Source organism: Balaenoptera musculus, chromosome 2 (genome assembly GCF_009873245.2).
Source record: "Balaenoptera musculus isolate JJ_BM4_2016_0621 chromosome 2, mBalMus1.pri.v3, whole genome shotgun sequence".
NCBI lineage: Eukaryota > Metazoa > Chordata > Mammalia > Artiodactyla > Balaenopteridae > Balaenoptera > Balaenoptera musculus.
Window position 1 is genome coordinate 57676325 of NC_045786.1, and position 25047 is coordinate 57701371.

General features: G+C 40.5%; 1 protein-coding gene across 1 annotated transcript in view; it reads left to right on the forward strand.

The window, feature by feature from the left end:
- Positions 1–25047, forward strand: part of FBXO22 (F-box protein 22) — a 30756-nt gene that overhangs the window by 3084 nt on the left and 2625 nt on the right. Inside the window, exons 3-6 of the mRNA XM_036841634.1 lie at positions 7322–7409; positions 8215–8310; positions 12457–12621; positions 21249–21414. Of these exons, the coding sequence (XP_036697529.1) occupies positions 7322–7409; positions 8215–8310; positions 12457–12621; positions 21249–21414 (515 nt within the window). The remainder of the gene's footprint in view (positions 1–7321; positions 7410–8214; positions 8311–12456; positions 12622–21248; positions 21415–25047) is intronic.

The window sequence follows — 25047 nt, forward strand, 5'->3', positions numbered from 1 at the left end:
CTACAGTGGCAATATCATTTTACATTCCCATCAACGATGCATGAAGTTACCTTTTCTCTGCATCCTTGCCAACACTTACTGTTTCTTGTCTTTGATAGTACCTCTTCTGACTAGTGTGAGGTGGTATCTTGTTATGGTTTTGATTTGCACTTCTCTGATGATTAGTGATGTTGAACATCTTTTCATGTGTCTGTTGCTTGTCTGTAAGTCTTCTTTGGAGTCTATGCAGGTTCTCTGCCTTTTTTTATATATAAATAATTTTTATTGGAGTATGGTTGCTTTACTCTGCCTATTCTTTAATTGGGTTGTTTGGTTTTTTGGATAAGTTATATGAGATCTTTGTAGATTTTGGATATTAACCCCCATAAGAGATATATCTTGTTTGCAAATATCTTCTCCCATTCAGTAGGCTGCCTTTTGGTTTTGTTGATAGTTTCTTTCACTGTGCAAAAGCTTTTTAGTTTGATGTAGTCCCATTTGTTTATTTTTGCTTTTGTTTCCCTTGCCTGAGAAGACATATCCTAAAAATACTGTGAAGACTCATGTCAAAGAGTGTACTGCCTATGTTTTCTTCTAGGAATTTTATGGTTTTAGGTCTTACATTTAAGTCTTTAACGCCTTTTGAGTTTATTTTTGTGTACAGTGTGAGAAAGTAGTCAAGTTTGATTCTTCTGCATGTAGCTCTTCAGTTTTCCCAGTACCATTTATTGAAGAGGCTGTCTTTTCCCCATTGTATATTCTTGCCTCCTTCATCATAGGTGAATTGACTGTGTAAGTGTGGGTTTATTTCTGGACTCTATTCTGTTAAATTAATCTATGTGTCTGTTTTTGTGCCAGTACCACGGTGTTTTGATTACTGTAGTATAGTTTGAAATCATGGAACGTGATACCTCCAGCCTTGTTCTTTTTTCTCAAGGTTGTTTTGGCTATTCCGGGTCTTTTCTGTTTCCATACAAATTTTAGAATTATTTGTTGTAGTTTTATGAAAATGCCTTTTGGTATTTTCATAGGGATTGCATTGAACCTGTAGTACATTGGGGCGTATGGTCATTTTCACAATATTAATTCTTCCAGTTGATGACCACAGCATATCTTTCCATTTGTGTCATCTTCAGTTTCTTTCATCAATGTCTTATGATTTTCTGAGTACAGGTCTTTTACCTCCTTGGTTATTTTATTCCTAGGGTTTATTTTTTTTTTAAATTTATTTATTTTCTTTATTTTTTTGGCTGTGTTGGGTCTTAGTTGCGGCACATGGGATCTTCGTTGAGGCAAGCAGGATCTTTCATTGTGGCACGCGGTCTCTTCGTTACAGCGCTTGGGCTTCTCTCTAGTTGTAGTGCGTGGGCTCTGTAGTTTGCAGCACGTGGGCTCACTCATTGAGGTGCGTGAGCGCAACAGTTGTGGTGTGCGGGCTTAGTTGCCCTGCGGCATGTGGGATCTTAGTTCCCCAAACAGGGATCGAACCCACGTCCCCTGTGTTGGAAGGCGGATTCTTTACCACTGGACCACCAGGGAAGTCCCTTTTATTATTTTTTTAATATCTGTTATTTAAGCTGCGGCATGTGGGATCTTTGTTGCTGTGTGTGGGATCATTTTAATTGCGGCATGTGGGATCTTTAGTTGCAGCATGCAGGATCTTTAGTTGTGGCATGTGGGCTCTTTTAGTTGGGGCATGCGGGATCTAGCTCCCTGACCAAGGATTGAACCCGGGCCCCCTGCATTGGGAGCATGGAGTCTTAACCACTGGACCACCAGGGAAGTCCCAATTCTTTTTGATGTAAATGGGATTATTTTCTTAATTTCTCTTTCTGATAGTTCTTTGTTAGTGTGTAGAAACACAACAGATTTCTGTATATTAATTTTGTATCCTGAAACTTTACTGAATTCAGTTAATAGCTTTAATAGTTTTTTGGTAGTGTCTTTAGGGTATTCTATATATAGTATTATGTTATCTGCAAACAGTGAGAGTTTTACTTCTTCCTTTCCAATTTGGATTCCATTTATTTCTTTTTCTTGTCTGATTGCCATGGCTAGAACTTGCAATACTATGTTGAATGAAAGTGGTGAGAGTGGGCATCCTTTTCTTGTTCCTAATCTTAGAAGAAGTGTTTTCTTTCAACTTTTCACTGTTTAGTATGGTGTCTATTTAGTATGATGTTAGCTGTGAGTTTGTCATATATGGCCTTTATTATGTAGAGGTATGTTCCCTCTATATCCACTTTCTGGAGTTATTATCATAAATGGATATTGAATTTTGTCAACAACTTTTTCTGCATTTATTGAGATGATCATATTTTTATTCTTAAGTTTGTTCATGTGGTGTATTACATGGATTGACTTGCAGATATTGAACCATCCTTGCATCCCTGGGATAAATTCCACTTGATCATGGTGTATGATTCTTTTAATGTATTACTGAATTTGGTATGCTTATACTTTGTTGAGGAGTTTTGCATCTATGTTCATCAGGGGTATTGGCTTGTAATTTTCCTTTTTTGTGGTGTCTTTATCTGGTTTTGGTACAGGGTGATGCCTCATAAGAATGAGTTTGGAAGCATTTCTTCCTCTTCTTTTTTTTTGGAATAATTTGAGAAGGATAGGTGTTAACTCTAAATGTTCAGTAGAATTCACCCGTGAAGTTCCATGGTCCTGAACTTTTGTTCGGGAGTTTTTAAACTACTGATTCAGTTTCAGTGTTGCTAATTGGTCTGTTCATATTTTCTGTTTCTTTCTGATTCAGTCTTAGGAGATTATATGTTGCTAGAAATTTATCCTGTTCTTCTAGGTTGTCCATTTCATTGGCATGTAATTGTTGATAGTAATCTCTTCAGATCTTTTGTATTTTTGTGGTGTCAGTTGCAACATCTCCTCGATCATTTTATTTTATTGATTTCAGCTCTCTTTTTCTTGATGAGTCTGGCTAAAGGTTTCTCTAAATTTTGTTTATCTTTTCACAGAACCAGCTCTTAGTTTCTTTGCTCTTTCCTGTTGTTTTACTGTCTCTGTTTCATTTATTTCTGCTCTGAGCTTTATGATTTCTTCTAACTGGGTTTGTGTGTTCTTCTTTTTCTAGTTCCTTTAGGTATAAGGTTAGGTTTTGTAACTGAGATTTTTCTTGTATTCTGAGGTAGGCTTGCATTGCTATAAACTTACCTCTTAGAACTGCTTTTGCTGCGTCCCACAGATTTTGGATCGTGTTTCCATATTCATTTGTCACTAGGTATTTTTTTCTTGTCACCAGGTATTTGATTTCTTCAGTTACCCATTGGTTACTTAGTCACATATTGTTTGGCCTACCAGTGTTTTTTTGCCATTTTTTTTTCTTGTGGTTAATTTCTAGTCTCATAGTGTTGTGGTCAGAAAAGATGCTGGATGTGATTTCAGTCTTCTTAAATTTATCGAGACTTGTTCTGTGGCCTAGCATATTATCTACCCTAGAGAGTGTTTGATGTGCACTTGAAAATAATATGTATTCTGCTGCTTTTGGATGGAATGTTCTATATGTTATATCTATTAAGTCCGTCTATCTTAATGTATTGTTTAAGGCCAGTGTTTCCTTGTTGATCTTCTCTCTGAATGATCTGTCCATTGATGTAAGTGGGGTGTTAAAGTCCCCTACTATTACTGTGTTACTGGGACTTTCTCCCTTTGTTTCTATTTGGTTTATGTATTTAGGTGCTCCTTTTTTGGGTGCATATATATTTACAATTGTTATATCTTGTTGGATCAATCCATTTATCAAAGTAATGCTACGCAGCTTGCTTTTCCTTTCCATTTCCATGGAATACCTTTTTCCATCCCCTTACTTTCAGTGTGTGTGTCTTTAGATCTGAAGTGAGTTTCTTCTAGGCACTATGTATATGGGTCTTATTTTTCCACCCATTCAGCCAGTCTGTGTCTTTTGATTGGAGCATTTAGTCCGTTTACATTTAAAGTAATAATTGGTAAGTATGTACTTATTGCTGTTTTGTTCATTGTTTCCAGGTTGCTTTTGTAGTTCTTTTTTCCTTCTTTTGCTCGCCTCCCTTGTGATTTGATGACTATCCTTAGTGTTAGGTTTGGATTCCTTTATCTTGTGTGTGTGTGTGTGTGTGTGTGTGTGTGTGTGTGTGTGTGTATCTATTACAGATTTTTGGTTTGTAATTACCTTGAGGTTCGTATATAACAGCCCATGTATATATTTGTGATTATTTTAAGTTGATGATTCTTAAGTTCAAACACATTCTAACAAACCTGCATCCACCCACACCTTTTATTGTTTTTTACATTATATTTTCCTTTTTTGTTTGTTTGTTTGTGTCCCTTAATTACTTTTTGTGGATATAGATGATTTTATTACTTTTGTCTTCTAACCTTCCTACTAGATTTTTATATTTCCTAGTGTGGTGTTTTTCTTTTCTGTTTAGAGACGTCCCTTAAACATTTCTTATAAAGGCTGTTTACAGGTGCTGAACTCTTAGGTTTTGCTTGTCTGTAAAACTCTATATCGCTCCTTCAAATCTGAATAATAGCCTTGCCGGATACACTGTTCTTGGTTGTGGGTTTTTTCCTTTCATCACATTGAATATATCATGCTGTTCCCTTCTGGCCTGCAAAGTGTCTACTGAAAAATTTGCTGACGTGTTATTGGAATTCCCTTGTACCTAACTAGTTGCTTTTCCCTTGCTCCTTTTAAGATTCTCTCTTAATCTTTAATTTTTGCCCTTTTAATTACAACGTGTCTTGGTGTGGACCTCTTTGAGTTCATCTTGTTTGGGACTGTGCTTCCTGGACCTGGATGTCTGTTTCCTTTCCCAGATTAGGGAAGTTTTTAGCTACTATTCTTCAAATAAGTTCTCTGCCTCTTTCTCTCTCCTCAACTTCTGGGACCCCTATATTGTGAATGTTAGTACTCTTGATGTTGTCCCAGAGGTTTCTTAAACTATTGTCATTTAAAAAATTTTTTTTGTTCTGTTCAGCTTGAGTAGTTTGTACTATATCTTTTAGTACACTCATCCATTCCTTTGTATCATCTAAGCTACTGTTGATTCCTTCTAGTGTGGTTTTTATTTCAGCTATTGTGTTTTTCAGATCTGTTTGATTCTTCTTTATCACTTACTGTTAAACTTCTCACTGTGTTTGTCCATTCTTTTCCTGATTTCATTGAGCATCTTTGTGATCATCATCTTGAACTCTTTATCAGGTAGATTGCATATTTCTCTTCACTTACTTTTTCCTCTGGGATTTTGTCTTGTTCCTTTGTTTGGGACATATTCCTCTGTCACCTCATTTTGCCTGATTTTTCTGTTTTTATTTCTTTGTATTAGGCAGGTCATTTATGCTTCCTGATGTTGGAGAAGTAGGAGATGTCCTATGGGGCTCAGGAGCACAGTTCCCTCTGGTCACCAGAGCTATATCCTCTAGGGATGCCCCTTATGTGGGCTGCAAGGGCCCTTCTGTTGTGGCAGGGCTGATTACTGTGGGTGTGCTGGTAGGCAAGGCTGGCCCCCCAGCCTTATTGGCTGCCAGGTGCTCCTCATGTGGAGGCTGCCAGCTGCTGGTGGGTGGGGCTGGGCCCTGGTGAAGTTGGCTGTGTGGCCTGGAGAAGGGGCTGGAGCTGGTGGGTAGGTAAGCCCTTGGCACTAGTAGACTAGAGGGAGGACTCCAGAATGGTGCTAGGCAGCGTCGGTGTCTTCCTGCTAGAACAAGTTCCTGTAAATGGCTGCTGCTAGTGTCTCTGTCCCTAGGGAGAGTCCCAGTTGCCTCCTGCCTCTCCAGGAGTCTCTCCAAGATCAGGAAGTATGTCTGACCCAGGCTCCTTTCAAATTACTGCCTCTTAGCTGGGACTCAGGGCATATGAGATTTTGCATGCACCCTCTATGAATAGAGTTTCTGTTTCCTCCAGCCCTCTGGCTCTTCTGTACACAAGCCCCGCTGGCCTTCATAGCCAGATGTTCTGGGGCCTCATCTTCCTGGTGCAGGACCCCTGGGCTGGGGAGTCCAATGTGGGGCTCGGATCCCTCACTCCTTGTGGAGAACCTCTGCAATTGTGATTATCCTCCCATTTGTAGGTCACCTATTCAGGGGTGTGGGTCTTGACTATACTGTATCTCCAGTTTCCCCCTTCTGCCCTTCTCATGGTGGTTCCTTCTTTATGTCTTTAGTTGTGGAAATTTTTTTTGGCTAGTCTTGAAGTTGTTCTCATCAACAGTTCCTCTGTAAATAGTTGTAACTTTAGAGTGCCTGTGGTAGGATGTGAGTCAAGGTCTTACCACTCTGTTATCTTAGCCACTCCTCCCCAAATTATATTCTTTGAAAATGCCTTGTGGACAAAGGAAACTATATCCATAGGTCTTATCCAGCCCTTAAGCGACCTCAGGGTCATCATTCTTATCTCAGTATGTTTTCTGAGTTTGTCTATATGGAATCTATTCTGAAACATCTTAACTTTCCAAAATCAACATTTCTTTTTCATTTAGTCAGTGTTGAGGCTTTGCTATATGCTCACTTCTTCATTCCATTTTGATAGTAAAAATCTTTGAAAATAACCAGCTTAGGAGGAAAAATATGTTCACCTTTTCAGTTAGTTGAGCCACTTTGCCACTTGTCTGTTATGGATTTTGGTGGAAAACAAATAAGCCCAGGTTGTAAGGGCTTACAGCCCTCCCTTGTAAGTGGAGACAAGACACAAACAAGAATGACTGGGATGTCAGGGATGTCGCATATGAGGTCAGAGGTCCTAAGGAAGTCTAGGAAAAGGTTTTATAGAGGGTCTGGCACTTAACGCTGTTTCTTAAGGGAAACAATCTTAAATCAAGTACAAAAGGGAGAGAGCTGCAGAATATATACAGAAGTGGGCTTGTCTGGATAATAGTGAACAATAGATTCCTGTAGGAAACTAGTTGGCAAGCTGGAAGTGAAGGCCTGGATTATTTAATTCGGTAGGCAATGAAAAGAGGAATGATACGGTCTGTATACCTTCCCTCTGTTGCTGAGATGTTTCTGTTGCTGTGATACCTGTTCACATAAAGCAAGTGGAATCTTCTGCTGGTACTTATTGTTTAAGAGCTTAAATTATTGTGAAAATGAACTTCTTGAGTCAGGCTGGAATGAGTTTGACTTGAAGAAATAATAGATGCTCAACAAATGAATGAACTGAAAAATGAAAGCTCATGAGTGAAAAATGAGTGAGAAATGGATAGACTCAGAATGCCAATACTGACCTGAAGGGAGGGTAGGGCAATAGTAGTTTGGACCAGGGCAAAACTTTAAGCGACCACAAAAGCATTCATAGATTTGTGTGATCAAATTCTGATTTTTTTTTTTTTTTCCTTTGCAGAATGTCCATATCTTACCACGGACAGTTCTTTACATGGCTGATTCAGAAACTTTCATTAGTCTGGAGGAGTGTCGTGGCCATAAGAGAGGTGAATATCAAAGGAAAAAGTTTTTTGGATTTTTTTTTTGTTCCCTATGTACCTCTTTTTGGAGATAAATACTGTTCTCATTCTGAGAGTTACTGACTTTCTGAGGCTATGGGCCTACTCCCTGCAGAATGTATGAATATGCTGTCTTTGAACTTTGAGAAGCCCTTTTGCTTTGAAGATTGATTTCTAAACCTTGTGGTACAATTGAAACAAATTCTTTAGTAAGGTGTTTTTCTCTTTTTGAAATACTTAATCCTCCAGGCACTTCTTTTTACTATTAAAACAGGATGTCTTTGGCTATTTAAGCCTTTTATTGTATTGGATGACCATTTACCAAGGTTATCTGTAGATACTGTGCATTCTTCTTGGCTTGCTAAACGAAGAAGCAGACTGTATCCCATGTTAGGCACACTGAGGCCCAGAGTTAGACTTGGGTAGTGGATTATCATTGTCTGATTTGAATCCAGGTGACTGTGTGGTAGAAAAGTCATTATGCTTTAATATCAGCTGAACAGAAAGGTATAATAGTAAATCTGAAAATCAGCTGCTACTGCTGCTGTCATTGAGGCAAAAGCATATGTGAACAAGTAGAAAAAGGCAAACTGGCAATGTTTAAGGTCAGATTTAGAATTTAACATATAAAACAAGGGCTCAAAACAGAAAATTTTGTTTTTAATCAAAGCTTTTAGATTTCCTTGTAAAGTGTTCTGGTGTAAAATAATTTAATATTTGCTTTTTTACCCCCTTCCTCATCAAATTTGACCTTAAATGGATGACATTGAATAATTTTCCTGTGTTATTACAGCTAGGAAAAGAACTACTATGGAAGCAGCATTTGCCCTTGAGACGCTATTCCCAAAGCAATGCCAGGTCCTTGGGATTGTGACCCCAGGGATTGTAGGTGAGAGAATACCAACTTGATTTCCTTGCTTTGCGTTAATGTGGGGTCCTATAGATTGGTGGGTTATTTGTAGCTTAACAGCATGTTTATATTTTTGGCCATCCAAAGTACAGTAAAGTTGGTCATATATACCATCGTATTATATTTCCCTTAGGTTATTGTGGTTAATATTTCAAGTCTCAGGGCTGTCCATGTAAACCAAATCTAATTCATATCTTTCCAGGAGCCATTCATAAGAGGACAAAGACCTCATTCTTCCTTTCTACAAACTGGAAAGTATTAGCAAGCATTCTTACTTTTGTCAGTTCAGCCAGAACTGTTTCTGGTGGATAGGGGTGAGGTAGGGCTGGGATCAGGAGCTGCAGTACGCCTTACTAGGAAACTTCTCTTTCTCTGCTTGGCTGCCACTGTTTGAAGTTTATAGCAGGAACTTTCCTTTTCCAAGTTTGCTACTGGTGAATTTTTGCTGGTTTTAATTATTTTGACTTCTGTTCTGTAGCTAATGGGGGGAGCGAGATCCTGTTAAAGCTGTCATGGTGCAGTGGTTCAGATCCCTAGATTGGGATCCCAGCTGTACCACTTTAGTATCGGTATGACTTTGGGCGAGTTAGCTGACCTCATGGGGCTTCAGTTTCCCCATCTATCACATGGGGGTGATTGATAGTACCTTCTTGAGAGGGTTTGAGGATTAAATGAGTTAGCACATGTACAGCATTTAGAATAGAGATATGCAATAAGCGGTGACTAAATGTTAGCTATTATTATTTCTTGTTGTACTCCATAAATGGCATTTTTAATCTTCACTGAGAGACTTTTGATTGGAATTTAGGAGTCTTGTACAATGAACTACAAAGGATTTCAAGTGTTTACAGATGAATAAGGGTAAATGTATGGTTGATGGGGGACTGTTTCATCCCTCCTGCTATGGGCTCCCACCCCTATACTATTATATCAGCCCCATCACCACAAATTTCGTTTCTCATTGGATTAAAAAAAATGACGGCAGTGACTGATTTTCTTTTAACTTTCGAATTTTCCTTAAATGAGTGATCTAGTTTTTACCATTAATAGTTATTAACAAATGCTTCTATAGAAACATAGCTTTCATTTCTTACATCATTTGGTTAGGCCTCCCCACCCTACACGCTGTGGCGTCCTCAAAGCATGACTAAGGTTCTCCTCTTTAAAATTTCAGCTGGGGGTTAGGGACAGGAGAGGGCGGGCCAACCTGGGCAACACTCTTGCCTCCATGACCCCATAGTGAGGGGTGGCCAGTCTACCTGAAGCCTTCCTCTCATGTTTGCCAAGTTTCAGAGCAGTTGGGCATCTTTCTTCCTAAGTTCTCTTACGATCTTCATGTCGGGAGTGAGTATCATTCCAACTCCCTTTCGTCGGGACCTGTCCTCTTGTGTTTTCTTGGACCTTCTCTTTACCCTTCTTATTGATTCTTGTTCCCACAGCTGAGCACTTTCTTTGTTCCACATATGTCACAGAAAAACTTCCACCAAGACAGTTGATTGAATTCCTTTTTCTTAGGCCACAGTTAGTGATTATTTCTAAAATAGCCATTGGCTACTAACCCATCTTCCTTCTTTAGGTTGGGAAAATTTCAAGTTTGAGAATTTGTTCATTTTTATATATACAGAGATCATTTTCTTTCTTAATTGAGGTAAACTTTACTTACAGTGAAATGCACAATCCTAAGTGTACAGTTTAATGAGTTTTGACAAATTCATATCCTGGTGAAACTGACATGGTAGTCAATATTTAGTATGTTTCCATCACCCCAGGAAGTTCCCTCATGCCCTTTTCCTGCCATTCCCTACTTGCCATAGGAAACCCCAGTTCCAATTTCAGTGACCATAGATTAGTTTGGCCTGTTGTTGAATGTAATATAAATGGAATCATGTTATATACTCTCTTTATCTTGGCTCTTTCACTCAACATAAATATTTTTAACAACATGATATTTTTGAGACTCATGTTATTTTGCATATGAGTAATTCATTAAAAAAAATTCTAGAGTAGTATTCTGTGACCTAACTTGAATTAATTTTTGTGTATGGTATAAGGTAGGTTCAGGGTTAATTTTTTTTCATATGTTTATCTAGGTATTCCAGCACCATTTGTTGAAGACTTCTCTTCCTCATTAAATTGTCTCAGCACCTTTGTCAAAAATAATTGGCTGTATGTTTGTGGGTCTGTTTCTGGATTTAATTCTGTTCCATTGATTTATTTGTGTATCCTTAAGCCAGAGTCATATTACTGTAGGTCTTGATTTCTTTTTAAAGATTGATTTCCATAGATCTTGATGTCCTTCTTTTTAAAAATTGCTCTGGCTATCTAGGTCCTTTGCATTTCCACATATATTTTAGAAGCATCCTGGCAATTTCTATAAAAAAGCCTATTGGCTTTTTTTTTTTTTTTTTTTGTTAAAACTTTTTTTTTTTTTTTTACTATTTGAAATGCATCCTCTTTATTTATTTATTTATTTATGGCTGTGTTGGGTCTTCGTTTCTGTGCGAGGGCTTTCTCTCTAGTTGCGGCAAGCGGGGGCCACTCTTCATCGCGGTGCGCGGGCCTCTCACTATCGTGGCCTCTCTTGTTGCGGAGCACAGGCTCCAGACGCGCAGGCTCAGTAATTGTGGCTCACGGGCCCAGTTGCTCCGCGGCATGTGGGATCTTCCCAGACCAGGGCTCGAACCCGTGTGCCCTGCACTGGCAGGCAGATTCTCAACCACTGCGCCACCAGGGAAGCCCAAGCCTATTGGCTTTTAATTCAGATTGTCTTGAGGCCTGCTATAGACAAAAAAGTTGCTTTTATGTTTTGATATTTTTTGTAGAAGAGGGCCTCATAATAAACTCTTAAATTTTATTTTCATGTTTTTAAATTCAGAATATGTTATGTGGGGTTTGATTAGATTCTGAAATTTTCTCTTTGAAAATTTTTTTTTTCCATTTTGCTCTATCTTTGGTTTCTAAAAGGCTTATTAACACTTTTTTTTAAAGAGTTTCTTTTTTATACTAGTAATAGCCATTTACTGTTTAAAAAAAAAAGTAAAGAAAAATAAGAAAAAAAAAAAAAAAAAAATTAAGCTACTTTAAGCTTTAAGTAGAGTTAACCACTCTGTTAATGTTATGATGCATAACCTTCCAGACTTTCGGTATGTAGTACAGAGTATAGATACAGATAGATTTGTAGTGTAGATATATGTATAATATGTGTGTATATGTATGTGTGTGCATAAAATATATATATATATATATTTATATAAAATACAGTTTTCAGTGAACTTGTAATCTGCAGTATTTGTATTGGTCTGCCAGGGCTGCCATAAGAAAATACTATAGACTGGATGGCTTAAAGAACAGAAATTTATTTTCTCACATTTCTGGAGTCTGGAAGTCCAAGGTGTTGGCATTTTTCCTTTCTCCTGAGGCTTCATTCTTTGGCTTACATACAGCCACCTGCCTTCTCACTGGGTCCTCACATAGCTTTTTCTCTTTTCTCTGTATGCCTTCATCTCTGATGTTTCTTCCTCTTCTTGAAAGGGCACCAATCTTACTGGATTAGGGCCTGACCCTTGTGACCTCGTTTAACCTTAATTGCCTCTTTATTTAAAGACCTTATCTCCAAATACAGTTTTATATATATATGTGCGTGTATATTTCACTTCTACACACACACAATATATATAGTGTATATAATTGTCAAATGTTCTATGATAAATTTTACAAGTAGAATAGCTGTGAAGATGTAGTTACTACCCTCCCCCCAACTTTTTATTTAGAAAAGCTTCAAACCTATAGAAAAGGTGAAAGAATAATAGAATAGTACAATAAACACCCATATATCCTTCATCTAGATTCACTTTTGTAAAAAATTTTGCAACATTTGCTTTTTCTGTCTTTCTTTATGAAAACATTTCTTTCTGAACAATTTGAAAGTAAATTGGAGGCATCATGACCTTATACCTCTAAAAATTTCAAAGCTGAGAAACTCTTACTCAGGTAGTGGCTTGTTACCTTATTGATTATGTTAGTGACCTAAACTGAAGTTACCTACATGTGGCTGGGTAATTTACACCAGATGAAACTTCTGTTTTTATTGAATCTGTTCACAAAACTGTTTAACTTTTTTCCTAGTGACGCCAATGGGATCAAGTAGCAATCGACCTCAGGAAATAGAAATTGGAGAATCTGGTTTTGCTCTATTATTTCCTCAAATTGAAGGAATAAAAATAAAACCCTTTCATTTTATTAAGGATCCAAAGAAATTAACACTAGAAAGGCATCAACTCACTGAAGTAGGTAAGTTGTTATTATTTACCATTAATTGCCCATATTGTTGATTGATTTTGTTTGTTACTTTGACAGAGTCTGAGTTAAGTACACGTTACTGCACATGTGGATAATTCAAATTAGTGATTAACAGAGGCTAGTGCAATATTTTTTTTGGTAGAATGGATTTACTTTTTAAATTATTTTACTTACATTAAAGCCTGAGAGAACCAGAGATGAATTTTCCATAAATACTCTGTTGATAATAAACTTACTTGTATTTAATTCTGAATTTTGAAGGATTTCTTCCTCTTTGAACATTTTCTTTTTTTTTTTAAATAATTTTTGCCCGCGTTGGGTCTTCGTTGTTGCGCGTGGGCTTTCTCTAGTTGCGGCGAGCAGGGGCTACTCTTCATTGCGGTGCACAGGCTTCTCATTGCGGTGGCCTCTCTCGTTGCGGAGCACCGGCTCCAGGCGTGCAGGTTTCAGTAGTTGTGGCTCGCGGACTCCAGAGCACAGGCTCAGCAGTTGTGGCTCACGGGCCTAGTTGCTTCGCAGCATGTGGGATCTTCCCAGACCAGGGCTCGAACCCGTGTCCCCTGCATTGGCAGGCGGATTCCCAACCACCGTGCCACCAGGGAAGCCCTTGAACATTTTCTTATCATTTTGCCCTATTTTGTTTTTTGAAGCTGAAAAGTTTAAGGTTTTATTTCTCTTTTATGCTAGCAATAAGCATTTGTTTTTTCAAAAATTAGAAGATACAGGTTAGTTCAATATTGACTAATTAGAAAGATGGGAATAAGTGTAATGAACTTGATAAGTTTTAGAAATAGTGTAAGTTAAGGCAGAGTCTATCAAACAGCGGTTTAGTAGGATATGTCAGGCAGGAAGCTTGGCTGGAGTAGACAGGTCATGCATGAGGTGATTTTGAAGAGGTAAAGGGTTAGCTCAGTTTCTAAGCTCTGATAAGAAAGCTTAATTTAATATAGTAAGCAACAAACTAATTATTCAAGCAAAGCAGTGTTAAGGCCTTGCATCTACCTCTGCAGATGAACTGATTGGGGTTAACTTGTTAGAGAAGCTTGTTTGGCCTTTGACTCAGTGCCTTTGCTGAAGGTCATATCGCCAAGCCTCCTCTGTACTGTCTTTTTGGGTCCAGAAGTAAGTGTGGTGCCTCCTGGGCATGCTCCCCTCTGCCCTATAGCAACCCGGGGAATCCATGATTGAGGTCCTCATGGTAGCACTGCTTGAAGCTAGAAGCCTAGTTTTGTCCATTTACAAGAAAGACCCAAAATCTTGAGTGGAAGGAACCATCTATTTTATGATAAAATAGTTATTAGATTTGTTTTAGACCTTGTTTGCATTACAGTGCTAAATAAGTATAGGAATCAGAAAACTGAAATGAAAAAGAGCCCCACGTTTTTCTGCTGTGTGAAGTGTTTTTATTGGTGTCCTTTCCCTAAGCTGTTTGCTGTCAACAATTTTGGCTTATTCCAAGGCATCATTTTCATCCTGTTCATGGCCTTCTAGAAATTGAGGCGTTGCCTAGATTGAAATGATAATCTCTATTCTTTCCCATCTATTTTCTTCACTTCTAAAATTGGACCATTGTCTTTTATGTGGACAAGAAGATGGAGGCCTCTGAGGTGGGAAGGAGTGAGTGGTTGGAGGCTGTGGGACGTGCCTTCTCCACAGCGTCCCAGCCTGCCCTCCTGAACCAGACACCCGGAGCAGCTCTTACCTATGTTCTGTGACAGTGGAAGGCACCCCGTTCCTGGCAGTGTCCCTCAGGCTCAGCACACTTTCTCTGTAAAGGCCAGATAGTGAATATTACAGGTTTTGCCAATGATACAGCCTCAGTTGCATCTATTCAACTCTCCCGTTGTAGTGTAGAAGCAGCTATAGACAGTACGTAAAAAATCAGCTTTGTTCCAATAAAACTTTATACAAAAGCAGGGTCGCCGGATTTGGCCCCTGGGCTGTGGTCTGTCTTCCCCTGCGTTGTAGACTTGGCTGCTCTGACTAGAAGGTGGTGTGTGAGCAAACAAAGCAGCTCGGCCTCCTGTGAAATAGGCAGTGCCTCTGTGCACAGGGACCTCATGTGTGATATTATAGTTTTTCCAGACCCTGTGTATAGGGGGTGTTGTAATCGGACCCACCGTCACGGTACATATAAATTTATATATATACATACACATGCACACTTTCTGTTATATTCTTTTTGAAGAACTTACCAAAATGGTGCATTTTTTAAACAAGGCATAGGTTGTTTTAAAGTCTGTATGGTATCCTGTGTTAAAAATAGTCTCTGGAATGAAAAATATATATACATATGTGTGTGTGTGTGTGTGTGTTTATGTGGGCTAGCACTTAATTCTTAAGGAGTGAAGGCAAAAATACCTCTGTTCCCTAAGTTCCATAAAAACCAATGTCCATTCATTCAAAAATTGTTCACGTGCATGTCATATGCCAGTCCCTGTACGTGCGGGGCTCTGGAGATGCTTGTTGGAGACGCACTGTCCTGCCTCTTGGAGCTTCCAGTCTAGCAGGCCAGGCCGACTTTGAATACAGTACCACAGATGTGTAAGTGTTACCAAGTAGAAGAGGTGCTAGGAAGCATAATCATGGACTTAATCCACTCTGGGGTGTTGGGAAAGTGACATTTGGGCAGAGCGCTGAGTAGAAGTGAACTAGAGTGGGGAGAGGTCCCTCAGATGTGGAGTCAGGAAGAGTATCGTCGGAGTATTGTACCTTCTTTCCAGCTTACTGACAAAAATAGATGAAAGGACAGGAAATAGAAAGGGCCTGGCAAGTCACCTTCAGGATTTAGGTGCTGTGGATTCACCGGCTCATATGAAATGTAAGGAGTTCCAGCGTATCTGGAGAGTGGTGGGTGTGAGGAGGGGTGTGGTGTGAGGTGGAGCTGGGATGCAGGGTGGGGCTGGCTCGGCACTGAGGATCTTGATGTGCCCAAGGGCATTGGAAGCAGGGATTCTAAACTAAGGAGTGGCACAACCAGATGGGTGTTTGGAAAATGCCCCTCTGGCTGTGGTGTGATGGCTTTGGAGGAACACAAGAGAGGAGGCAGGGAGAACGGGGGCTGTTGTGGCTATGGCAGTGGTGTTGTAGAGACGTGGGCGGATTCAAGATGAAGTTCCCACATGAGTCCACAGGGTGAGGCGACGGGTTAAAACATTGCGGGGTGAGAATGAGGACCATGGCAGTGTTGTCACCGAGGTTTCTGCCAGGGCAGGTGCGCAGTACCTTCTCCTGAGGTAAGGAATAGACGGGGGCGCAGGCTGGAGGAGTCAGATGATCAGTTCTGGGTTGGACACGTTGAATCTGAGATGGGGACATTGATTAGACAGTTGAGTATTTGGGTCTGGAGCTCAGGAGAATGGTCTCGACCACAGATACAGATTTAGGAATATCAGGTAATTAATGGTGATTGAAGAAAAAGGAACTAGCGCAGTAATTGGAGGAGGCTCGGCGGCTGATGTTGCTTGTCCGGGGTTGACACTGACGTGATGCCATCACCTCCCTCCCTTAGGCTTACGCTGGAGACTTTATTGAGACTCCTCAGTAAGGAGGTTCTTCAATAGTTTCCTAACTTTTCTTTTAAACAGCTCATTTCTAAGTAAAATCTCACATGGAAACCAGCATAAAAATAAAGCAGATAGAGCAGAGCTGCCTCCCATGGGCACTGGTGGAACCCTGTGCCCAGTAGAGCATAACAGTCTGTAATGGAGGGGAGGCGCCTCCCGCCCTGAGGTGGTCTACGCTTGTTCCTTAAAGGCTTCGAGTTACCCAGTTAAGTGGCTCCAGCATCAAAGCAGTGTGTGCTGACCCATGTTCTGTCTACAGACAGAACAGCTGGAGACGGCAGCCTCAGGACTGCTGATTGCTTGTAAGATGAGCTTGAGCTTAAGAGCCAGGGCTTTTTTCCTCCTTGGAGAATGCTGGAGGGTGGGTACCTAGCACATCAGTATATCAGGTGTCCCACACCTGTGATTCTCTGCCTTTCTCTTTTACAAATATAATACATCCTCTGACACTCTCCTAAGTAAAGCTCAAATCTGTAACAGTGCCCCTTGGGGCACAGTGTTTTTCTAGGCTTCAGTTTTATTTGTAGAGATTGACATTAGAAAAGATCTTCCACTGAATTTTACATTTTCGGTCACCAGAGGAAGTCGTGAAGAATGCTCAAGACTTGCTCTTGGAAGGAGAGGAATGGACGTGTCTGTTTCCCAGAGCCCAGTGGGTACCAGTTCCTTTTGGGCAGCCACTTCTAGAGTGTGTATTTATTACTACTTCTTTGGTCTGAATTAGGTCCTGTAATAGGGGATACAGTTTGCATGTTTTAATGTGAATTTTGAAGACGTTGAATCCTCAGACTTTTATAGGAGCTAAACAGTACGTAACAGGTTGTTATGGGCATTAAGTAAGTTAATTTCTATAAAGCGCTAGGAATGCCTGGCACAAGTGCTGTGTTTCTTGTTACATTGTTGATCTCAGGATCTTGTGGGATGTTCAGGTCCTTTCTGCTTACTTCTTTTTGGTCTTCTGATGACTACTCTGCCAGCAACTGAGAGGGGTAAAAACTAAATTTTAATTATTTTTTTAAGTCAGAGTCCAAAAAAAATTTGAGGGATTAAGTTTTTAAATTACCTGGAGATTTCGTAGAGAATCTTGAGGGGGCCATAGTCAGTGATCAGGTGCAAAGCAGAGAAAAATGGTGCTAAAAGTTGTGACGGAACTTCTTCTGCTTTAGAAGCTGCCTAGCCCTTGAAAAAGCTGGGCAGCTTCTAAAGCAGGAAGGTGACTTAGAAGGAGGGTGGTGCCAGTGTTTTGTTAGGCTTTCCTGCCCTTTGTGGTGGATTTCGCTCAGCTCCAGGAACAAAGAGCTAGGAGAGAGCAGAGAGCTAGCAGAGATCTGTAAGGGGCCTGGTGGGGGCCAGCTCCCAGGTTACGGTGCTGGCAGGATACAGCCCCTGAGCTTCTCTTTTTTTTAATCCCCTACCATGTACGTAAAGTGACACGGCTTCTCGTTGAACGACATCAGAGAGATTTTTGGATAAGGTGCATCTCAAAAAAGCATGACAACTACGTGAAAGCCAGAGCAGCACAGGTGACCCCTAGCTGGTTTGGAGGATAGGATGCATGGCTTCTTTATTCTCCCTCTAAATATGATGTTTACTTCAGATTCATTTGATTCAAGGTGAAATAGCGTCTTGAGTGTCATTTCATTATTTGATAACTTGTGTAACTCGTGGTCGGGGCCCTCAGTTTAGCCAGAACATGTTTTGATAGCTCTCCTCTATTGAACCTTTACTGGGGGCCAGGCACTGGGCAGGGTTGGATGCTTCCTTATGACATGATCGTATTTAATCATCACAACCACTCTTGAGACTTGCTCCTGCCCCAGTTTTAGAGGAGGCAGCTGCACTTGGAGAAGTCGAGTAAATTGCTCAGTCAGATGGCTGCAAGGGGTTGAGCCTGAGTTCTGACCCAGGTCTGACTCCAAAAGTCATGTCCTAGTGTGCTGACTTCATATTTATACATGTTTAGTGTAAAAAAGATGGGTATAAAGATACAGGGAAGGAAGTGATGCTAAAACTAAGGTTGTGAGGAAGAGAGAACACAGCTTCTGTCTATGAATTGTTCATGGTATTAGCCTCTCATTTCAAGTAGACATTTTCTTTCACGTAGGTTTTCTACATGCATTTAGATTACATCACTTTCAAACAGGCCATAAAATAGCTGTCTTCAGAGAGGCTTCCCTGAAAAGAGTAGAAATCTGAACACGCAGACCTAAAGCCTTTTCAAGCAGTCCTGGCCAATCTTTGGAATAGTTCTTCATAGTTGGCTTTCCTGAATCTGATGCTGGTCTTGGTGTCTAGATTTGATTTTTTTCCTTTTAACCTTCCAGCTTGAGCATAGCTATAATGAATTTATATTCTGCCTTATTTGAAAATGCATTTAAGGCAGCATACAAAGATACATAGACTATCAGTGGAGGAATTCTGAGTTGAGGGACATGTGTAGGAGGAATATAGTGCAACCAGGATGGAGGGTAGTACATGAGATACAGACCATCATCATTTGCTAGATGTGGGCCACAGGTTTGGCTGAGCTAGGGCAGAAGAAGCATTAACTCTTCCCAGTTTTCTGAGAACTGAGATAAATTCTAGTGGATCCATATGCCCTTATAATAAATAGCTTGTTTTTCAAGCTGTTTCTTACCCCATGTCACTCTATGAACACCAATGGCATCACCCCAACTATGACTCCTTAAAATAAAAGCAGTTGTAGGATCCAAACAAATGAGGTCTGGTTACTGAGCTCTCTGCGAAATCTAAGAATGTTTAGAGCTGCCAAAGGAATGGATGGCCCACGTGCTCTTCAGCCACTCAGTCTGCTGTGACTTAGATCTCATGCTGGATTTCAGGGAACAATGAACTGGAGCTTGCACCTTTTGTAGTTGGGCTGGTTGACTACGTCATCTGCCCAACAAACATCGGAGCTGAGAATATGGCTAGCGTGCTTTCTTGAAGTTGAAAGTCCTCAGATACTTGTACTGAGCAGAGGGCCCTCCTGTTTCCCCACAGAGGCAGGACTGAAGGCAGTGCCAGGATTTACCTCAGAATGAGCTGGGTAGTCGTCTTTTCAGGCTCGTGTATCTTAGGCCTCAATTTTTAGTGGCAAGGAGTTTGAATTGTACCTTCCTTCTGGTACATGATACAGACCTGTCTGCTCTGTCAGGCAGCCAGCCTGGGCTAAGGCAGATTTGTTCTCTAAGTTGGGTGGGGGGAAGTGAGTCTAGTTTCTAGATTTGTGTGTGTGTGGTCCTGCTGTAGAACAAGACCAGTGGAGGAGGATGTTGAAAGCACTCGGTGTGCGTTGGATGAATAAGGGCGGTGCCTATAGAACATTCAGATGAAAATTTTAGTAGGCAATTGTAAAAAAGGGCCTAGAGCTTAGAAATCAGGAAACGGAGAGATTTAGAAGTTTTTAGGTTTCTAAAACTTAGAGTCAGGGGATGTGGGGCTAGAGTCTGCTAAGATGCTGTCCTGGGCTAGTCACTTTTCTAGGATTAGCAGCCCTTCTTTGTAAAATAAGCGTAAACTGTTGATCCCACAGGCCTCTCCGACTCTGAAAATTCATTCTAAAAAAAAAAAAACATTCTCTGAAAATTTGCTGGGCTGGTCTGTGTGGAGAAAAAGACCTTTTAGTAATGGTTTGGGGTATATGGTATCTTGAAAGTACTGGTTTGTACTAATATCCTTCTTACTCTCCAAATCAGTGATGTACTGTATAGAGAATTAGAAATGGACCAGAGGCAGTCTCCCTAGATAAATCATTATTTGGTGTTAGGAACTGGTCATTCACCTCCACCCCACCCCGTTTGCTTAAGTGAGCCTTATTTCTGGCAACCTTTACCCTTACGTCTGTGAAGATGGAAGTCATGTGGCTGAGTCAGTGGAAACTCAAATGTGGGTCAGGTGTTTGATTTTTTTTCTTTTTTGTGTCCCAGAGCCACCTCTTTGGCAAATTTCAAGTTGATAGTGTATAAACAAGTTGCAAGAGGCACACGTGAAAGCCTGGGAGCTTGTAGGGGAGAGCATGAGTACTGCCTGCCTCCTGATAGACTATGCTGCCCTCTAGTGGTAGCTGCTTTTCATCCATATGCTGCAGAATTGAATATTTTCCTGCTTTGAAATGAGTTTCCAATGGTTAAACCACCTTCACTCCCACTCCCTTTCCTGGAATATATGGATAAGGCCTGTATTTTAATGGTGTATTAGTTTCCCGAGGCTGCTGTAACAAATTAGCACAAACTTTAGTGGCTTAAAACAACATTAATTCTATCACAGTACAGAAGGCCAGAAGTTTGGAATCAGGGTGTTGACGGGGCTGCATTCCCTCTGGATGCTCCAGGGGTGAATCTCTTGTCTCTTCCACCTTCTGATGCCATCGACGTTCCTTATGGCTGCATCATTCCAGTTTCTGCTTCTGTGGTCACGCTGCCTCTTCTGTCTGTCTCTATTTCTCTTATAAGGATACTTGTATAGTATTTAGGGCCTGTGGATAATCCAGATGATCTCAAGATTTAATTACATCTGCAAAGACCCTTTTTATTTTCCAAGTTAGGTCACGTTCTTCTTTCCAGGGATTTGGTGTGGATATGTCTTTTGGGAGACCACATTCAACCCACTACAGGTGGTTAGTGCCGTTTCTGTCCATTTTCTCTGGATGTTTAAATTCCCACTGCATCTAACTCTGTCCTTCGTAAACCAGTGTTCCCTTCCATTCCAGGTGGTGGCCGTGTGGAATGGCTTGCACCAAGGTCCACCAAGGGTGCTGCTTAGTTACATAGCTGCTTCCTTATTTGTGTTGAGTGTTGATTATATTATTTTCAAATAGCCATTTAGTTTTTTTAATGATGAAAAATTAATTATAGCAAAGATTTTGAGTAATGTTAAAGTTTGCCAAAAAAAAAAAAAATGGAGGACTTGACAGCTTAAACAGTAAATTGCACTTAACTAGGCATACAGGACATTAGCAGTAACATTTCATTTTGCAAAATAATAAAGAATTCCTTTTTAAGGATTTCTTTTTAAGGCTATCTTTAATTGTTTCTCTTCATTTCTCTGCAGGTCTTTTAGATAACCCCGAGCTTCGTGTGGTCCTTGTATTTGGCTATAATTGCTGTAAAGTGGGAGCCAGTAATTATCTGCAGCGTGTAGTCAGCACTTTCAGTGATATGAATGTCATCTTGGCTGGAGGCCAGGTGGACAACCTGGCATCGCTGACCTCTGAAAAGTATGTCTGATGTGCTTCTGATTTCTTCTGTGCATCATGGGAAATGTTCTCAGCTTTATATTACTTTGGGTTTTTAAAAAACATGCTTAAAGAATTGCTAATAGTTCATTCCGTTTTGCAATAGACATAGGTTGAGGGGCTCACACAACGTAATTCTGCTTAACTTTGAAGAATGAAATTTATATATGTTATCCTTTAAGAACTTAGTTGGACTTATACTCTCCTCAAAATTGACTTTCAACATTGTCTACTGAGCTCCCTTAACAGCTCTGTACTCTGTAACTGCAATACAGTAAGTCCCCTACATAACGAACCTTCAAGTTGCAAAACTTTTGTGCGTTTGCATGTCCAGTCATGTAAGTTAGTTCACGTGACTGGCATACATTGTCACATGCGTGCATCCTCTACAGGTGGTTATGCTTTTGAGTACTTTACAGTACTGTATAGAGTACAGTAGTACAGTATCTTTATTTGAAGCCCAGGATGTCCGGAAGCAAGCATAAAAGCAGCGGTGATGTAGCTGATACTGCTAAGAAACGCCAAGCGAAGAGAACTGAGAGAGTGGAGCGAGGTGAAAAGATGGTAGACGTCGCTCATTATTATAACATGAATCGTTCAACCATTGGCACGATTCTAAAGAACAAGGACAAGAACATGTGAAGTCTGCTGTGCCGGTGATGTCGACAATGTTACTGAAGAAGCGTGGAAAAGTGATGGAGGAGATGGAGAAGCTTCTTAGTGTGCGGATGCAGGATCAGCCTCAGTGTTGAGTCCCGCTCAGCTCAATGCTGATTCCAGAGAAAGCTAAAAGCCTTTATGAAGACTTGAGGAAGAAACATGGTGAAGAATCAGAGGGCACATCTTTTAATGCCAGCCATGGCTGGCTTCATTGGTTTAAGACTAGAGTCAACCTTCATGATGTAAAAGTAAGTGGTGAGGTAGCGAGTGCAGATATGGTAGCTGCCCAGGAATTTCCTGAAATGCTTCGAGAAATTACTGATGAAGGCACGTATTTACCTGAGCAGGTTTTTAATGTGGCTGAGACAGGACTGTACTGGAAGAGGATGCCAGACCGAAGTTACATCAGTAAGGAGGAAAAGTTGATGCCAGGCTCTAAAGCAGCAAAGCATAGGCTAACTCTGTTGTTTGGTGGCAGTGCTTCCAGCGATACGAAGCTGAAGCCTCTCTTAGTTTATCATTCAGAGAACCCAAGAGCCCTTAAAAACATAGCCAGGGGCTCTCTTCCTGTTGTGTGGAAGAGTAACCCCAAAGCCTGGGTTACGTAGGCCATTTTCCAGGACTGGTTTGTCCACCACTTTATCCTGAAGGTAGAGAAATACTGCTTGGAGAAGGACGTCCCATTCAGCATTCCTTTGCTGCTTGACAGTGCTTTGGGCCACCCCCCCATTCACGGATGGCTTTCATCCCACGTCAGAGTAGTGCATCTGCCACTGAATACAATGTCTCTCATCCAACCTATGGACCAGGGAGTTATAATGACTTTCAAGAAATATTATTTATATCACACTTTTCGTCAGGCAGTAAAGGCAAGTGACAAATCAGGAACAACCTTGTGACAATTTTGGAAGGACTATAACATCTACAAAGCCATAAAAAACATTGACTTTGCTTGGCTTGAGGTTACGGCTGTCACCATGAATGGGGTTTGGAAGAACCTTTGCCTGCAGTTTGTTCATGACTTTTGTGGATTTGAGAAGGTGGACGAGGAGTCCAAAGAGGTCTTCAGCAACTTAGTGACCCTCAGCGAGAAGCTGGAGCTAGATCTGCAAGAGGACGACTTCATTGAACTCCTCCTTGCTGTGCAACATGAGGAGCTTACTAATGAAGACCTGATGGAATTGGAGGCCCAGAGAAAGGACACAGAAAAACAAGAGGAAGAAGAAGTAACTGAGGAACCGAAGAGATTCACAACACAGGAAATGGCAAGGGGATTTTCTTTATTTGAGGAGGCGCTGTTAACTTTTTGAGGCACAGGACCTGAACGTAAAACGGTACACAAAGGTTGCAGCAGCCGTTCAGAATGCAATCCAGTGCTACCGTGTCACCTGTGACGAGAAAGAAGGAGCTACTACCCAGATATCACTGGATCATTTCTTCAAGAGGGTAGATAGAATTGAATCCAGCAAGGAACCAGAACCTGTGGCATCAGCGTCAGGCGTGAGTGAAATTGCAGCTTGCCCTCCGTCTCCTATTGCTGACGATCCTTCAGCTCTACCATCTCCCACCTCCTCTCCCTCCTCCAGTCAGTAACTCTTCTTGCCTGTTGACTCGATGCCAGCCCCTGTATGCCAGCTGCTGTACTGTACTACTGTACTTTTCAAGGTACTGTACTGTAAGATTAAAAATGTTTTATTTTTTGTTTCTTTTTTATGTATTATTTGTGTGAGAAGTATTATAAACCTATTACAGTACAGTACTATATAGCCGATTGTGTTAGGTGGGTACCTCGGCTAACTTTGTTGGACTTAACGAACAAATTGGACTTAAGAACACGCTCTCGGAACAGAACTTGTTCATATGTAGGGGACTTCATATGGTTCATATGTATGTCACTTCCTCTCTGGTTCTGTTTTCCTCTAAAGGAAATGTGTGGTTCAACAGTACATTTTTATGGTAAAACTTCTCAGAGCCTCTAATACTGTGCTCAGTACTTTGGATCTTTTAGAGGGAGGGGGAATATTATTACCTGTGGCCCTTCTTAAATCTATTTGGCCACAAAACCTTTTGTCCATGGAGCATCTTGCAGGCCGACTGGTATTACTTGGCACACATTTTTGGAAATGCTGTACTAGATCTTTTTTTTTAACATCTTTATTGGAGTATAATTGATTTAGAATGTTGTGTTAGTTTCTGCTGTAGAGCAAAGTGAATCAGTTATACATATACATATATCTACTCTTCTTTAGATTCTTTTCCCATATAGGTCATTATAGAGTACTGAGTAGAGTTCCCTGTGCTATACAGTAGGTCCTTATTATCTATATTATATATAGTAGTGTGTATATGTCAGTTCCAATCTCCCAATTTATCCCTCTCCCCCCCTCCCCACCCCCTGCCACTTCCCCCTTGGTAACCGTAAGTTTGTTTACATCTGTGGCTCTATTTCTGTTTTGTACATAAGTTCATTTGTACCATTTTTTTAGATTCCACATATGGCAATATTACTTGGCACACATTTTTGGAAATACTGTACTAGATCTTTTGAAAGGCTTTTTCAAGCTCAAAAATGATGCATCTTTCATTTTATTATTAAGGCTTTTGTTTTCAAAGATAAAAAATATTTGCTCTTCTATCTTGAACCATTACTACTTTTCCATTTCCAACAAAAGTATGTAGTATTTTGAGTTTGAGCTAATTAAGTGGACATAAATATCAGCTGTTTCCAAAAGCAAGAAAATGAGACCCCCCCCGCCCCCATCCTCCAGATGTTTCCTGCAAGCACTAGTATTTGTTTCTCTCTATATTTGTGTTTAATATTTGGATCCTAGAGTGGTGACATGGAGACACACTGTTAGAGATCAGTATCATTAAGAGCAGCTTAAATCATCCCAGTCATAATCTCCCTCCTGGTAGTCAGCACTGATGGGTCAGGGAAAGCAGATAGCTAAGTTG